The 17121-nt window shown below is 47.6% G+C and overlaps 1 protein-coding gene across 2 annotated transcripts in view; it reads right to left on the reverse strand.

Annotated features, from left to right (window-relative positions):
* The window catches only part of NSMAF (neutral sphingomyelinase activation associated factor), a 665048-nt gene that overhangs the window by 163404 nt on the left and 484523 nt on the right, over positions 1-17121 (reverse strand). For both annotated transcript variants that reach the window (XM_069220229.1, XM_069220228.1), the window contains exon 19: positions 7269-7400. In XM_069220229.1, coding sequence (XP_069076330.1) covers positions 7269-7400 — 132 coding nt within the window. The remainder of the gene's footprint in view (positions 1-7268; positions 7401-17121) is intronic.

A 17121-nucleotide genomic window follows, 5' to 3' on the forward strand; every position in this document is an offset into this window, starting at 1 on the left:
GTTACACCTCACAACTGGCATACTGGTGTAACCCTGTAAGTTCCTAGTATATGGTACTTAGGTACCCAGGGCATTGGTACATCAGGGGTCCCCCCGTGCTGCAGCATGTATTAAGCCACCCATGGGAGAACATGCAAACTGTGTCTGCAGGCCTGCCATTGCAGCCTGCGTGAAAAGGTGCATGTACCCTTTCACTGTTGGTCACTGCACCATGTCACTGTAAGTCACCCCTATGGTAGGCCCTCCTAGCCCAGAGGGCAAGGTGCAGGTCCCTGTGTGTGAGGGCACCCCTGCACCAGCAGAGGTTCCTCTACGAACTTTAGTTCCAATGCCCCGGACTTGGTAAGTGCAGGGTAGCCATTTTACCAATGTACTGGCCACAGGTGGTTCACCTACCTAATGTGGTCCACCTATATAATGGTAATTCCTGACCTAGGCATGTTTGGTATCACACATGTCGGACTTATACCCCAATATTAATTGCACTTTTGGTAGCATGATTCCCTTCACTCTAGGGGCTCCTTTGAGGACCTCCCAGTATTTCTCCTATAAGTCTTTCAGGGTCTGCATGCAGCCCACACTGCTGCAGCCCCTCCAACAGGTTTCTCCCCTCCTGCTGCTTGACCAGCTCAAGCAGGGGAAGGAAGAACGAAGGATTTTATGTGGGAGAAGGGATGCAACACCCTCTCCCTTGGAAATAGGTGTTAACAAGGCTGGGGATGGGTAGCCTCCCCATTCCACTGGCTTGCCTTGAAAGGCACATTTTGTGCCCTCCTTGCATAATCTAGTTTAGTCCAGGGAACACGGGTCCGTGCTCTGGCACGCAACCACACAAAGGAAAGGGGAATGACCACTCCCCTGTCCATCACCACCCCAGGGGTGGTGCTCAGAACTCCTCCAGGTGCCCACTTGATTCTGCCATCTTGAAAACAAGATGGGCAGAGGCCCCATGATGCATCTGGTTGGTCAGGGCAGGTGAATGTTGTCAGTGACCCTCTCCAATAGGTGGTCACGCTGCAGCGTGACCAAGCCCCCTGGTAGGGCTATTTAGAGACTCCCTTGCGGGTGGGACCCCAGATTCGGTGTGCAAGACTCCACCAGGACTCCTCTGCATCGACCTTTTCTGCTCCTGGCCACCAGAATCGCTGTTGGACTTCAAAGGAACCAGACAAGCTGCAACTTCTGAGACGACCTCGACTTGCAACATTGTTTCTTCGGCTCCTTCCAACAATTGCAACATTTCCATGTCCGTGCATCCCCTGGAGGTCAACAAGTCTTCAGCTGCCCTAAAGAAGCAAGAAGGAATCTTCCTTGGAGTGAAGGAGCCACTCCCTTGCATCCACAGACACCTAAGGCAACGACATCCGGCTACTGGGATCTTCTGCCATCCGGCTCCAGGAAGGATCTCCAACACATGTGTTGGTGTGGAGGGATCCTCTGGGTTATCTCTACCTACTGTCCAACTTGGGAGACCGTGAGCCCTTGCCTCTTCCTTGAGGACAGTGCCCCCATGCAATCAACGCTTGCTGACTAATGCTCCAAGTAGTCCTGCCTCCAGCACTTCATCCTTGCAAGGACAGTCCCTCCTCTGCTACTCCAGAGACATGGGACTCCCCTCCGGGTGTGCTGATTGGGTCGCACTGCAACTTACTGTGCCTGCTGCCAGTGGGTTGCCTGTGGGGGCTGTGACTGCTTTTGCTGGCTCTCCTGACTACTGAGGGTCAGCCTGGACTCCCCTCCAAGCGTTGAGTTCCCTTGATCTTGCTGGTCCCCTTCTTCTCTGCAAATCCTCTTCTGCCCAGATTTGCATTTGTCAAGGCTTGTTGATGCTCCTCCTGACCACTGACCATCTGCGACCTGACAACCAACATGGGACATTTTCTGCATGACTCCAAGTACCTCTCTGCAGCTCCTGGGCTCCATAGCTGATCTTCATCTTCCCTCATTGACCCGGCTCTTCAGCCACAAAAGGGTGGGTAGTTTCTCCTACCCCTCCTGGATGCTCCTTCATGGACTGGACTCTGTACCCTTCTGCTGGTCCTCTTAATCCGGAAACCACCACTGGGTTCCACTGAACTGGTCCTGGCCTTACAAACTTCCTTTTCCAAGTCCCCTTGTTAGTCTCCAGGAAGACCAGGTAACTTACCTCTGCTCTCCTGGTCGCTGGGGGTCATCTAGGTACTGACCTCTTATGGTCCTGCGTTCTATCAGCTCCCTTCTAACTATTACACATCCTTGGGTGGGGGACCTAACTTCGCATTCCACTATTTTAGGATATGGTTTGCTCCCCCCCCACAGAACTCTAGCTATTTTCTGCTATTTCTTGCCAATGTTTGTTATTTTTCAAGGCTTATTTCTTAATACTTATTATGTATATTTAGTGTGTACTTACCTCCGGGGTGGGGGTGGGGGGCTGCCTATAAGTGATAAATTTCAGTGCTACTATAATAAAGTACCTTCATTTTTGTAACACTGTTAGGTTCCTTTCATGTGAGATAAGTTGCTGGGTGGCTGCTGTGGTATTGGAAGTGTTTTACACGCCTCCTAGATAAGTCTTGGCTGCTCCCCACAGCTACCACTAGAGAGAGTCCTGGCTTCCTAGACACTCTCTCACTAATAGGGGTTGCCTGGACCTGGTATAAGGTGCAAACATAATAGCTGTCCACCATACACAAGGGCCCCTTCCTACAGGGAGGTATCAAGGTCTCTTGTAAATTTTGTACCAGTGATCGTCTTGATAGGGTTGAACGAATTCGTCATCCCAGTCATCACTGTCTGCATCGATTCTGAAAAGGGAATGCAAAGACTGTTGACGGCCCTTCAGATGCGCAGGGGCAGAAGATCAAAGGTGAGGGAGGTAAATTGGTGCCTCAGCTGGATTCGGGTGCAACTTTGAAAGAGGCCAGACTGGCGTGAACTCTGTGTCAGACAGAATAATCGGATCTGCCTCCTCAGGTGGCGAAATCGGCGTTGATGTGTCTAGGGTCAGAATGGGTTATAATGGCAGAAATGAGGTCAGAAGAGGAGTCGGAGCTAAGATGGGCCTGGTGGGTCCAGCTGGCGCAGAAGGTAAACCGGTTTGCGGTATCCAAAGTAGAAGACCTTTTGGATCCTTGGAGACTGAAGGCACACCAGAGTGAGAGCATAGATGTGTGGAAATCTTCTACTCACCGTGATTCAAAGCCCTGAAACTCTGGTTGTGCTGGAAGCAGCTGCAGAATCGTCTTTGAAGCTGGCCGGTTTCCGGAACAAGATGTAGAAGGATGGCACCGGCCGCGTGCATGTTTGGGTGAACGACCCTTGGACACAGAGCGTGACTTGGAACGGCCCTGATGAGTTTTCCTGTGCTTGGTGATGAAGACTTTTGTCTCAAATTCCCCACTGGCGTTCAGGTTCTTCAATGCAGTCTCTGCAGGCTTTGGAGCCGTGGCTTGACACAAATCACCACTGGACCACCTGATGGGGATCTGTCCCAGACATTTGTTTGCAATAGTCTCTATAGGCCTTGAAACCTGACGTTTTAGGGGTTGGTGAGATATCTGGAAAAACCGAAGTAGGTCTCAGAGAGATGAGGAACTCCAGATCATTGTCTGTTGGCATGGAAAGAAACTGCTTTTGATTGGTATCACTCTTGGATCGCTGCATTCGGGGGCGTCAGTAGCCTCAAAAACAACTATCGACAGCATGCAGGCGTGGAGCATATATAGGGTCTGCAAGTCTTTTATAGATCTGTACGGCATCAGTAAATAGCTGCACCTACTGGCACGCTGAGGTGCTGCTGCAAAATCCTACGAATACAGTCTGTCACCTTGGGAATATTCAAAAGATGCTAGAAGTCTCTATCAAAATTTAAATACTTTAGTGACAATCAACATTTAAATTAGAATCAATGTTCCACAATTTTTTGTGTGTCATGTAGGCATTTCCAAATATTTGAAGCGGATAAGTTTAAATTGTGCTATATGCAAACACTCCTGGTCAGGAAAGATCAAGAGCTACGGAGGCACAGTCACTTCCAGAAGTAAAAAGAGGACTGAATAACAACAATAACAACCATACAAAAGGGACGCTTAAAGAAGGTTTCTCCACAGCTGTCTGTAAAAGGCTGAAGTTGCTACCCCTCGCTATGTGTTTCTTTCTCTGAACATATTTAAAAATGCACTCAAAATATTCCCAAGTTGGAAGACATTAGGCTAAAAGTTAAACAGTGAGATGACCACTGTTAGATCTGACAGCCTTAGGGTGGTCATCCCCCACTTTTTGCCTGCCTCCTTCCACTTTTCTGACACTGTTTTTGCTGGTTTTAGGACTCTGCTCACTTTACGACTGCTAACCAGTGCTAAAGTGCATATGCTCTCTCCCTTAAACATGGTAACATTGGTTCATTCCCAATTAGCATATTTGATTTATTTATAGGGCACTACATGTGCCCAGGGCCTGCAAATCAAATGCTTCCAGTGGGCCTGCAGCACTGATTGTGTCACCCACATAAGTAGCCCCTTAACCATGTCTCAGGCCTGCCATTGCATGGCCTGTGTCCGCAGTTTCACTGACATTTCGTCTTGGCATTTAAAACCACTTGCCAAGCCTTAAACTCCCTTTTTTCTACATATCAGTCACCCATGTAAGGTAGGCCCTAGGTAAGGGCAGGGTGCTATGTATGTATAGGGCAGGACATGTACAGATGTGTTTTAAATGTCCTGGTAGTGAAAAAACTCCTAAATTCGTTTTCCACTACTGTGAGGCCTGCTCAATTCATAGACTAGCACTAGGACTGCCCTCATATACCTTTTGAGTGGTAGATTCTGATCTGAAAGGGGTAAACAGGTCATATTTAGTATTGAGAGAATGGTAATAGAAAATCCTTCTTATTGGTGAGGTTGGATTTAATATTATTATGTTAGAAACGACACTTTTAGAAAGTGAGCATTTCTGTGCACTTAAACCCATCTGTGCCTTACTGCCTGTCTCCATACAATGTCAGGTCTGTGATGGTTGACATCTCCCTTGTGCATTTCACCCAGACAACCATAACACAGGACACTCAGTCACATCTGCATACTGAATGGGTCTTCCTGGGCTGGAAGGGTGAAGGGCCAGACACATTTCAAAGGACAGTGGCATGCCCTCACACAATAGACTGATAACCCCCCCCTCAAGGTGTCCTGGCAGATGGGACTCGACTGAAAGGGGAACTTGTGCACTTCAAAACCACTTTTTGAAGTCTCCCCCAGTTCAAAGGCATTTTTGGGTATATAATCTGGGTCTCTGACCCCATCAACTCAGACACTTCTGGACCTATACCTGCACCCTGTCAGAGGACCTGCCTGGCTGCCCAAAGGACTCATCTGGACTGCTTTACTGTGAAGGACTGATGCCCTGCTGCCCTGCTGCCCTGCTGGCCTCTGCCTTTTCTGGAAAGACTCTGCCTTCCCCCAAAAGTGCTCTTCAAGGGCTTGGATTGAGTGTGCCTCCTGTTTCTGAAGTCTCAGAGCCAAAAAAGGCTTAATCTCTTCAAGAAATCCCCAGTGCATTGAAAATCAAGGCAATGCCTGCCAAAAACGATGCAAAGCATGCCTTGGGACCAAGAAATTGCCACACAGCCGACCGGAACGCAGCCCGACTTCTGGACTGGAAATTCGACGCAGCATCTGCCTTGCATCAGAAAAATTTGAAGCATCGCCTACTGGATCGACTCAGTGCCCATGCCTTCTTCCAGTACGGAAAGAGTTTACACATATCATCCCTTGGCGTCAAAATATCCCCGCATCACAGTGAGAAACCAAGACTGCGCACCAACAAACAATGTAAACCCCTTGCAGCTTGGAAAGAAATGAAGCATTGTCGGTGCCATGTCGGAAAATTCGACGCAGCACCCTACTTTTTCACGCACTTCCTCCTCTGCGGTCTCCGTGCGTAGTTATTTTTTACGCATACCAGGTACTGTGTGTATCAAACAGGCAACCATTTACTTCTAAGGATTAAGACTCTTAAACTTTTTAAAAGTGATATTTCAAGTTGTGCTTATTGGATCTTTGTCGTTTTGACTTTATTTTATTCAGATAAATATTATCTATTTTTCTAAACCTGTGTGGTGTATGTTTGTGGCATTTTGAGTGTGCTATTGTATGATTTATTGCACAAATACTTTACGCATTGCCTTCTAAGTTAAGCCTGGCTGTGCAGTGCCAGGCTACCAGAGGGTGGGCACAGGATAGTTTGGATTGTGAGTGACTTACCCTGACTAGTATTGTGGTCCCTACTTGGACAAGGGAGTATACATCTGCCAACTATAGACCCCATTTCTAACAACCCCTATTAAATGAAGGTCTGATTTGACAACCTACTGCGGCAGACAGTGCTGGATGACCAGCCTTTTGTTTTGTTGACTTCTTTTCTCTCTCTAGGAATCCCCATTTGTTGAATTATCTCCCTTACTGCATGATGGCTTGACTGTGCATTGTTTCAAAATTCCAAATGCTGTTGATCACTGTTTCCCCCCCACTTCATGCTCAACGGAGACTGCCACTTCTGTTGCTTAATTTACCCTAGTACTCTTACGGTAAATCCCAGGTGGACTTCCTCTACAGGTTACCAGTGAATAAGCAGATCTTTTTTAAGACACTTTGCATAGTGCATAAGGGACTTGCAAGCACCATCTTTGCTCTCAGCTTCATCACTACAGGCACTCTCACATGAATCAGTGCTTAATTTGTAAATAAGAATGTGCTGGTGCCTAAAGATCTCCTCTTAAACACGCGGCTGCTGCAATTAAATGTGCAAACACAGAATACTGAAGCAGCGTAATCCTGAAGCCATCTTGGACCTCTTCAATCCGTTTAAAGTCACTCAATGCCCCTTCAGCTTACTCTTGCAGCTTTCTCCTTTCTCCCATTGTGACGCTTTTTCGTTTTTCTCTTCCTCCGTCTTTCCCATATGTGTCTTTTGCTTGTAGTAAATGCCTAATGCAGAAAAATAAATGCCAGCCCTCAAAAATAAGTGCTGGTGCTCCGCACCGGAAACAACAAGCACAAATTAAGCATGATTCATTCCTATTCTCTTAGTCCATCAAACTAGAACAGACAAATGCTCTTTTTTTGGCTATGGCTCCTATTCCCTCGATACAAGAGGAAAACAACTCAGTGTGCAGGGTGCAGCACATTAATGCTACACCTACTGGCATTGCCAATGCTTGTTCTCTATTCAAATTAATTTATCATCCAGAATCAACGTCAATAAACATAGCTTCACTTTTAGGACCCACTTACCATTGTGTGCAGAAACAGCATCATTTCCTTTTTGCTTGTAGCCGAATATTAAATCAATCCATTCATGAAGGTGCTCCGACACGTACTGACTTTCTAAAGCCTCTCGGTTCTTCTGAAGATAGTCATCTGGATCTGATGAATTAGAATCAAAAAGACAGGTCTCTGAAATTTCACCTATTCACGTCGGACTATGAACTAAGCGTGAATAACCTGAAGAACAAAATCTAAGATGACCAGGTAGCCAGAAAGAATAAGGAACCTGACTAAATAAAAACATTCTGAGCTATAGTGAAGGAAAGATACAATTATATGAAGGACACAAAGGCAAAGATTATGTGTTCCTTTCTTTACTGCTAAAACACTGCAGACATGTAACTAACCTAACACATCAATTAAGACATTTCCATGAACCCAAGGGAAATTAACAACAAAAACACTAGGGGGGTTATTACAACTTTGAAGGAGGTGTTAATCCGTCCCAAAAGTGACGGTAGGATATAATGGACTCGTAATACAGCTGGTGGTATATCCGTCACTTTACCGTCACTTTTGGGACAGATTAACATCTCCTCCAAGGTTGTAATAACCCCCTAGGTGACTAAAGTGTTCCATCAGTGAGCATCAGACCTATAAAGCCATTGTCATCATACTTTTCACTGTTTCGTCTCTCATGTAGCCATATGTTGAACCAAGTCACAAACCGCATCACTCCTTTCAGTTTTTTCCGGGCACCATATAATTTACAGAAAGTAAACCATCACATCAGTAACATTACTTAACTGTATGTATGTATAAAACACAATCGTAGCTGAATGAGTGGAGCCCTGTAAAGGGTTGAAGGCAGAGATACAACCCCTGAATGAATCAAGATTGGGAGAGGAGATCAGAGTGGTCATAATACAGTGTTCTTTAAGGTAGTGTATTTTCAGCACTTTCCTAAATTTGTGAAAGGTATAGGTGGGCCTGGTTGAAACAGTAATAGTAAATGGATGGAGAAGGCCTTTCTCGCACTTCTTCAGTTTAAGTCTGGTGGTTTCTGGATGTGGTGGTGCCCAGGGCCATCAGAGATGGTAAGCTTGTAAGCCAAATAGGCTGGGGGAGACAGTTGTCATGGATTTGTAAGCCATGCGCTAGCTTTGAAAGTGATATGGGCAGGCAAAGGTAGCCTGTGTAGTTCCCTTAGGGAGTTGGAATTGCATCTTATTTCTTCAGGCCTTTGATGAGGAATGCTGCAATGTAGAGTTCCCTCAAGGAGGGCTGGTATAGTGCCTACTATACCCTCATCCAGATGCAAAAGCAGAATTGCTTGAATAGCACTTCTGAAGGATAACTTTCATTAGGAGAAAAAACTGGTCCCATTCCATCTATTTTCTTGACTATGTTATCCTTGAGGGTGAGGTCAGTGTCTGGAGTGAATGTGAGTGTCTTCACATTCGTGTTTGAATCCATCCAGGTTCATGTTGTTGAGCCAGGTTTGGACTAATTGCTGCTAAATCAGTTATTGCAGACAAATAGGAGAATTTTGGTTTTGTTTGGCTTATGTTTTGGTTAGATGTTGGACATTCTAGTCTGGGAGAGGAGCGGGCAGTGCTTGAGGAGTTGGATGTCAAGCGAGGAGGAGCTTTTCATGTGGTGCTGTGTGTCATCAGCACACTGACGCAGTTAAAAACTCTTATCAGCATGTAGCAATCTAAGAAGTTCCAAGTATAAGCTGCTAATCCACACAGAAATGTGTTACTGTGGACCTCTCTCCATCCAGTTTATAGCTTCTGGATGTCAAGATTGATCGACACAGCTCCCTAATTTTGAGCTGCTTAGCCATGAAAGCCCCCTGGTACTTTGATCGAACCTGTGGTTACATCATTTTCACAGGCACTTAAACGAACATGTCTCATACTGTATCAACTGACATAAGAAGAAGGGGTTTTCCCTCTATATTAAGAATGCCTGTGTACTCCAGGGAAATTGAGTTACTTCTGAGTTTTGGAACATATTGATTTTAGGATGTGGTTAATAGAACTCTCTATCAACTGTCTGAGACTGGAGTCTTCCTCATGCTTTAAACAGAAAGGTAGAAACGCTAAGGTTCAAACAAAGGTGGTGAAAAAAATGTGTGTTAACAAACAAATTACTTACCTTCGGTAATTATTAATCTGGTAGAGACATGTTCTAGTTGCAGATTCCTTACCTTAGAATTTCTCCAAGACGTCAGGATGGATCTGGAGATTTTTCTTCGAGCAGTACCCTTATGCACCGTCAGGTGGTGTTGGTCGACTCAGCGTCCGTTGTTGGCGTTGGGGTCGCTGTGACGACGTCGGGGTCGTACATAGACACTGCCTCAGCGACATTAGTTTCTTTTCACAACTTTCCACGGCAAAGCGCAGAACCATGAAGAACACTGATAATGGTGCACCAGAGCTAAGGCCCTGAAAAGGGAATCCCTGTCCCTAGAAATCAATTTGCAAGTGGGGAGGATGGGTGGGTCGGTAAGGAATCTGCAAGTAGAATACGTTTCTACCAGATAAATCGTTACAGAAGGTAAATAATATGTTCATCTGATCAAGACTTCTAGTTGCAGATTCCTGACCTCAAACTAGGTATCCAACCAAACCATCCTCGGTGGTGGACTGCGATTCAAGATTATACTAAGAAGTCCTGCAGGACCGAACATCCAAAGTAGCCGTCTCTGTGGACCTGACAGTCTAGGCAGTAATGCTTTGTGAACATGTGCAGGAATGCCCACGTTGCTGCCTGGAAGATATCCAGGAACACAAACTCAAAGACTTACTCCAGGCCAATAGGTTTTTATATAGAAAAATATATTTTCTTAGTTTATTTTAAGAAACACAGGTTCAAGATTTACAAGTAATACTTCAAATGAAAGGTATTTCACTCAGGTATTCTAGGAACTTTGAATAATCACAATATCATGTACAGTTTTGACAAAAATTGCAATAAGCTATTTTAAAAGAGGACTCAGTGCAAAAATCAACAGTTCCTGGGGGAGGTAAGTCAATGTTAAGTTCACAGGTAAGTAAAACACTTACAGGGTTCAAAGTTGGGTCCAAGGTAGCCCACCGTTAGGGGTTCAAGGCAACCCCAAAGTTGCCACACCAGCAGCTCAGACCCTGTCAGGTGCAGAGGTCAAAGAGGTGCCCAAAACACATAGGCTTCAATGGGGAACAGGGGTGCCCCGGTTCCAGTCTGCCAGCAGGTAAGTACCCGCGTCCTCGGGGGGCAGGCCAGAGGGGTTTTGTAGGGCACCGGGGGGACACAAGCAGGCACAGAAAGTACACCCTCAGCGGCACAGGGGCAACCGGGTGCAGAGTGCAAACAGGCGTCGGGTTTTGTATAGAAAGCAATGGGGAGACCCGGGGGTCTCTTCAACTATGCAGGCAGGCACAGGGGGGGCTCCTCGGGGTAGCCACCACCTGGGCTAGACAGAGGGTCGTCTGGGGGTCGCTCCTGTACTGGAGTTCGGTTCCTTCAGGTCCTGGGGGCTGCGGGTGCAGTGTTGGTTCCAGGCATCGGGTCCCTTGTTACAGACAGTTACAGTCAGGGGGAGCCTCTGGATTTCCTCTGCAGGTGTCGCTATGGGGGCCCAGGGGGGTCGTCTCTGGCTACTCACGGGGTCGCAGTCACCGGGGAGTCCTCCCTGTAGTGTAGGTTTTCCGCAGGTCGAGCCGGGGGCGTCGGGTGCAGAGTGGAAAGTCTCATGCTTCCGGCGGGAAACGTGAAGTCTGTTTCTTTGTTGCAAGAAAGTTGCAGGTTGTTGAACAGGGCCGCTGTTCACGGGAGTTTCTTGGTCCTTGGTTGCAGGGCAGTCCTCTGAGGCTTTGTTCCTGGCCACAGAGTGACAAAGGCACTCTCCCCATGTGGCCAGCAACATGTCTGGTGTGTGGCAGGCTGGCAAAAACTAGTCAGCCTACACTGGAAGTCGGGTATGTTTTCAGGGGGCATCTCTAAGATGCCCTCTAGGTGTATTTTACAATAAAATGCACACTGGCATCAGTGTGCATTTATTGTGCTGAGAAGTTTGATACCCAACTTCCCAGTTTTCAGTGTAGCCATTATGGAACTGTGGAGTTCGTGTTTGACCAATTCCCAGACCATATTCTCTTATGGCTACCCTGCACTTACAATGTCTAAGGTTTTGCTTAGACACTGTAGGGGCATAGTGCTCATGCACATATGCCCTCAACTCTGAGGGGCGTGCCATGTCGACTTTGTCATTTTCTCCCCATGAGCACACACAAGCTGTGAAGCAGTGTGTATGTGCTGAGTGAGGGGTTTCTAGGGTGGCATAAGACATGCTGCAGCCCTTAGAGACCTTCCCTGGCATCAGGGCCCTTGGTACCAGGGGTACCAGTTACAAGGGACTTACCTGGGTGCCAGGGTTGTGCCAATTGTGGAGACAAAGGTACAGTTTAGGGAAAGAACACTGGTGCTGGGGCCTGGTTAGCAGGGTCCTAGCACACTTTCAAGTCATAACTTAGCGTCAGCAAAGGCAAAACGTCAGGGGGTAACCATGCCAAGGAGGCATTTCCTTACAGTACCCATCGTGAGATGGTTCGCTTTTTTACCACCTTCCCTTTCCCTTTCTTCGCACCTACATATCCAACAAAGAGGCGATTGGCCATCAGGAAATCTTTGGTATGATCGAGGTAGAACGTCAACGCTCTTTTTGGATCCAGACAGTGGAGTCTCTCCTCTTCATGAGAAGGATGTGGGGGTGCGTAAAAAGTAGGCAAAGTGATGTGCTGGCCTACATGAAAAGGTGTAACTACTTTGGGTAGGAAGGAGGCCCTCCTACGTGGCACCACTTTGTCAGGGTAAACAGACATAAATGGGGGTTTTGAAGAAAGAGCGTGAAGCTCACTCACTCTACAAGCATAGGTGATGGCAACAAGAAATGCAGTTTTGAGAGTAAGTAGCCGCAAAGGACAATTGTGTAACGGCTCAAAAGGAGCACACATTAAGTGAGCGAGTGAAAGATTGAGATCCCAATAGGGCATACATGGAGTGGGAGGAAAAAAATGGGTGAGTCCCTTAAGGAGTCTGCCAACAATAGACTTAAAAAGGGAAGGTTGGTCTGGCAATCTAAGAAAGGCTGAGAGAGCCGATAAGTAACCTTTAAGGGTGTCTAAAGCAGAGCCCTGCTGGTCTAAGGAAAGCATGAACATAAGAACCCCAGAGAAAAGTGCAGAAAGGGGATCAGAAGACTTGCTGGAACACCATGCCACAAATTCATGCCAATGACAAGCGTATACTGTTTTGGAGGAGGGATACCTGGCTGCCAAGATAACGTCACAGACTTTGGACGGAAGGCCAAAAGCTGTCAACTGCCACCGCTCAATCTCCACACATGAAGGCGAAGATTGGACAGGTTCGGGTTTAGGATCATCCCCTGTTGCTGTGACAGAAGATTCTCACTATGGGGCAGTGTGACTGGAATATCTGTGGCCATGTTCAGTAGCTCTAGATACCATACTTTCCGTGCCCAGTCTGGAGCCACAAGGATTACTTGGGCCCGGACATTCTTGATTTTCAGAACTCTGGACAGAAGTGGTATTGGCAGAAATGTGGAAAGAAGGCCAGAGTTCCACTCGAGATGAAAATTATCACTGAGCGACTGCCGCCTTGGAAACTCCAGCACGCAAAACAGCTGCCATTGTGCTTCTTCTGCAGAGGCAAACAGATCTAACCAAGGCTCTCCCCACTGCTGAAAGAGACCTTGCGCCACCTCCGGATGGAGACACCATTCATGATCAACTATGAGTTCAGATAGCCCGCCAGATGTTGAACCACTAGAGTAATGCCCTGATGTGCCAGCCACGCCCAGAGGTGCAGAGCCTCTTCAAAAAGGGTCCAGGACCCCACTCCGCCCTGCTTATTGCAGTACCATATGGCAGTAGTGTTGTCTGTGAACACCTGCACCACTTTCTAGAAGATTGATGTGGAGTCCAGACCCTGCTGAAGACCAGACCAGTCCCCTCTGAGATCTGGATCATGTCAGAGAGATTCCCCTGATACTGCGCCTATTGGAACTTCAGGTCCCACAGCACAGCCTGCATATGCCACCTGGCATGTGCCACTAACAGGATGCAGGAGGCCATGAGGCCCAGCAACCTCAGAGTCATTCTCACCCAAACCCAGGATAGAGGCTGAAACATCGGAATCATAGCCTGAATATCCTGAACTTGCTTTTTGGAAGGATAGGCCTGAAACTGCACTGTGTCCAGAACAGCTCTGATGAAAGGAAGCCTCTGAGAGGGAGTCAGGTGTGACTTCAGCATGTTTGTAGTGAATTCCAGCATGTTCAAAAGGGACGTAAGCCCTTGTCCTTTTTTGGGCACCAGAAAGTAGCGGGAATAACAACCACAACCTACTTCTGTCGCAGGGACCCTTTCTATGGTTCCCTTGACCAAGAAATCTGTGACTTCCTTGCATAGAAGTGCCAGATAATCCTCCAGTAGGCGGCCGTAGGATGGAGGCATGGCCAGAGGGGCAGTCTCAAAGGGGAGGGATTAGCCCCTTCAGACGATCTGCAAAACCCAACTATCCGTTGTGGTGGATTCCCAGTGGGGCAGGTGATTGTGAATCCTGCTGCCAACTGAACTGAGATGGGGGGGAACGGAAACCGAAGGCTTGGAGGCTGCAGCAGGGGCAGGATGGACCAGTCAGACCTCGGGTTCCCTGTCCCACGAGCCCATGGGATTCCGCGTCCCCAGCCACACAAGGGCTGAGTAGTGTAGGGGGCATGGTCGCTGAGAAAGCGATATAACAAGGAGCCCCTTCTGTGGCCACGAATGGAGCGAAAGGCAGACTGTTGGGGAAGAGAGGCAGTTGAAAGGCCGAGGGACCGAGCCGTAGCCCAGGACTCCATGAACCTCGCAAGCACAGAGTCCGCCTTGTCTCCGAAGAGGCAGGTGCCATCAAAGGGCATGTCCATAAGGGTCTGTTGGACATCCCCGAAAAACCAGATGCTCTCAACCATGTGTGCCGCCCCAAGGCCACTGTTGATGCAACTGACCTACCCATAGAGTCTGTTGTGTCCAGCCCACATCGAATAGTGAACTTCACCGCGTCTCTCTACTCAGCAACAGCTTGGGAGACGATAGCCTGGGCTTCCTCCGGGATCTGCCGCAAGACATGCACAACCATATACCACAAGGAGTAGGTAGAATGGCCCAAAAGACATGCGGTGTTTACTGACTGCAACGCCAGACTGGAGGAAGAAAATATCTTCTTCCCAAGTTGCTCCAGCCTTTTTGATTCCCTATCCAGGGGAGTAAATGGGAATGCACCAGATGAGGAGGATGCCTGTATAACAAGGCTCTCAGGCGTGGGGTGTTGGGACAGGAATTTAGGGTTGTTCGATGTGGGCCGATTGTCCTATTCACAGAAGCCCCTGTGCTGGGTCTGGACCAAGTACCCAGAAGGACATCAGTGAGGGCTTCATTGAAAGGGAGTAGAGGCTTCAAAGCGGAAACCACGGGCTGAAACACCTCAGGAGATTAGTCCTGACCGCTATGGTGGGAATTTCGGGGCCAAGGACCTCAGCCACCCTATTGACCACCACTGAATAGGAGGCTCCCTCCGCCGTAGTGACGGTAGGAGAAGAAAGCATGCCAGAGTCTGGAGAAGTATCCAGACCACTGACCTCACCAATTCCTGTGCACATTCCATGTTAGGGTCATCCAAGCTGGTGTTAATAAGGGTTCAGTGGCCCCTCAAATCCTTCCTCGTATTCATACTCATAGGAAAAAGGGTCTGAATCCGACCTGGGGTGAGTAGGCCCCATCAAAGGTGGAAGCGGCGTCGGCCGATGCTGTTTCGGCTCATCAGGGATCAGGATTGGGTCGACATCGTTCCTGGGCCCAACCAACGTCAGGAGCGTCTATGACTTAGCCGGCACCAGGGAAGGTTGCAATGGTATGACCGGCATAGGCACGGATCCAGAAGCAGATCTGGAGGGACCCTCGGAGGGTGAAGCCACTGGTGCGTAACCCGAAGGGCCCCCAGCCAAACCCTCATGCCGCAAAGACGCCGCAGAGGTGCCGGACTGCCCAAAAATGAGACACATGGGCTCCTAAAACTCTTAATTGGGCAAAGGTTGCTCCAGCTCCCGGAAACTCAGGGAGGCACAGAGCGGACCCAGAAGTAGGCTCTGCGGATGGAGGCCTGGAGCGGCAATGCTCAGCCCGCGTTGCATCAGCCGAGTGACAGGGTGTAGTTGATGAATGCCTAGCCTTCGTCAATGACTTCTTCTTACTCTAGTAACCCGAATACTTGGAGGACGACGAGTGGTGGTGAATCCGCAAGCGGTCTCGAGACCTTCCTCTCGAGCGAGACCCGAAGTGATGCAGAGTTGAGCGCCGGACCACCATGAGCTTTAGAGACCACTCCCTCAAGGCCTTCGGGTGCATGGCCCGGCACTAGGAGCATGACTTCGGGTCATGGTCGCGCTCCAAACATCACAAACAGACCCGGTGCAGATCCGTCACCGACGTCATGCAATGACAATCCTTGCATGGTTTGAACCCGGTCTTCAGGGACATCCTCCACGTACCAAAAGTCACAAAAACACTCAAAAGTGTTGAAATTGGTCAAAAAACAACCAGGATAGCTCTCTCCGCATCAGCGAGTGGTGCGGAAAGGAAAGAACTGATGCCACTGTACCGAGGTGGCCCCTATGTACAACCCCCACATCATCACGGCGACTACGACACCAACGACGGACGCGGAGTCAACCGATGCCAGCTGATGGCGTGCTAGGGTACTGCTCAAAGAAAAATATTCGGATCCAGTCTGACGCCTTGGGGAAATTCTAAGATAAGGAATCTGCAACTAGAAGTTTCTATCAGATTGCTTTTTATGTGTTCGAAGTTCTGAGCCTCCAAAGAAAGAAAAGAGAAACTGACACTTCCCTTTTTGTTTTCAAATAAAAACTGTTTTTATTTGTCTAATGGACTGACTGTATGGACTTGAGACAAGGGAGCTTCATATACAAAGAATGATTTCTTACTTATGAATCCTACTAACATAATGAACTGATTAAAGAAAATGATGTTTTTTTAACAGTCCATGTGTATAATTTACCAGTATACTTTTTTTTATGTGTTGGTGTGTTGTATATGTATAGCTTGAGAAAAATAAATATGGTCTGACCTTGATTTATAACAGTGTTGTTATTGTTTTTCTAAGGTTTCGTGGGTATCTATTACATTTTCCCCAGAGTCTCACAGTTATCGATGTATAAGCTGCACATTAGCAGTGGACATGGTTGAATCCTGGGGCTCTGCAGGTGATGGGGATTCCTGGGGCCTTGAGTTTTCCGTTTTAATGAATTAGTGTCAGTCGGTGAATTAGGAAGAGATCTATGGAAGGTATTATTAGTGAATCCCATTTAAAATTAAGGGTGTGGACGAAGGGATGGTTTTCAGTGTTGAAAGTGGCTATTGGTCCAGCAGGATCAGGGGGCATCTGTGGGCATGAGAGCTGTGTCCACAACTTGTAAGGCAGCACTTGGTCTGCTGCAGCATGATCTGAAGCTACATTAGCAGTCTTGAAAGGAATGGTGTGAGCCGATGTTGATGTGATCATGGAGATGTGTGCAACACTACAGGGGCAACAAAAGACTGAGGAAAACCACTAGGCCTCATGCAAGTGGAATAATTATTTGTTCTCTGTTCTTAATCCAATTGTAACTTTCAGTGACATTTGCTAGAACATTTGCTTTACATTCTGTGGCAAGACCAGATATGAACAATATGCTATTTCAAAGTTTACGACCAACAAAGCTAAGTAGATAACTGGATTAGAATAACACTTTTGGATTTACAATCAGTTG

The sequence above is a fragment of the Pleurodeles waltl genome, chromosome 2_2 (genome assembly GCF_031143425.1).
Source record: "Pleurodeles waltl isolate 20211129_DDA chromosome 2_2, aPleWal1.hap1.20221129, whole genome shotgun sequence".
NCBI lineage: Eukaryota > Metazoa > Chordata > Amphibia > Caudata > Salamandridae > Pleurodeles > Pleurodeles waltl.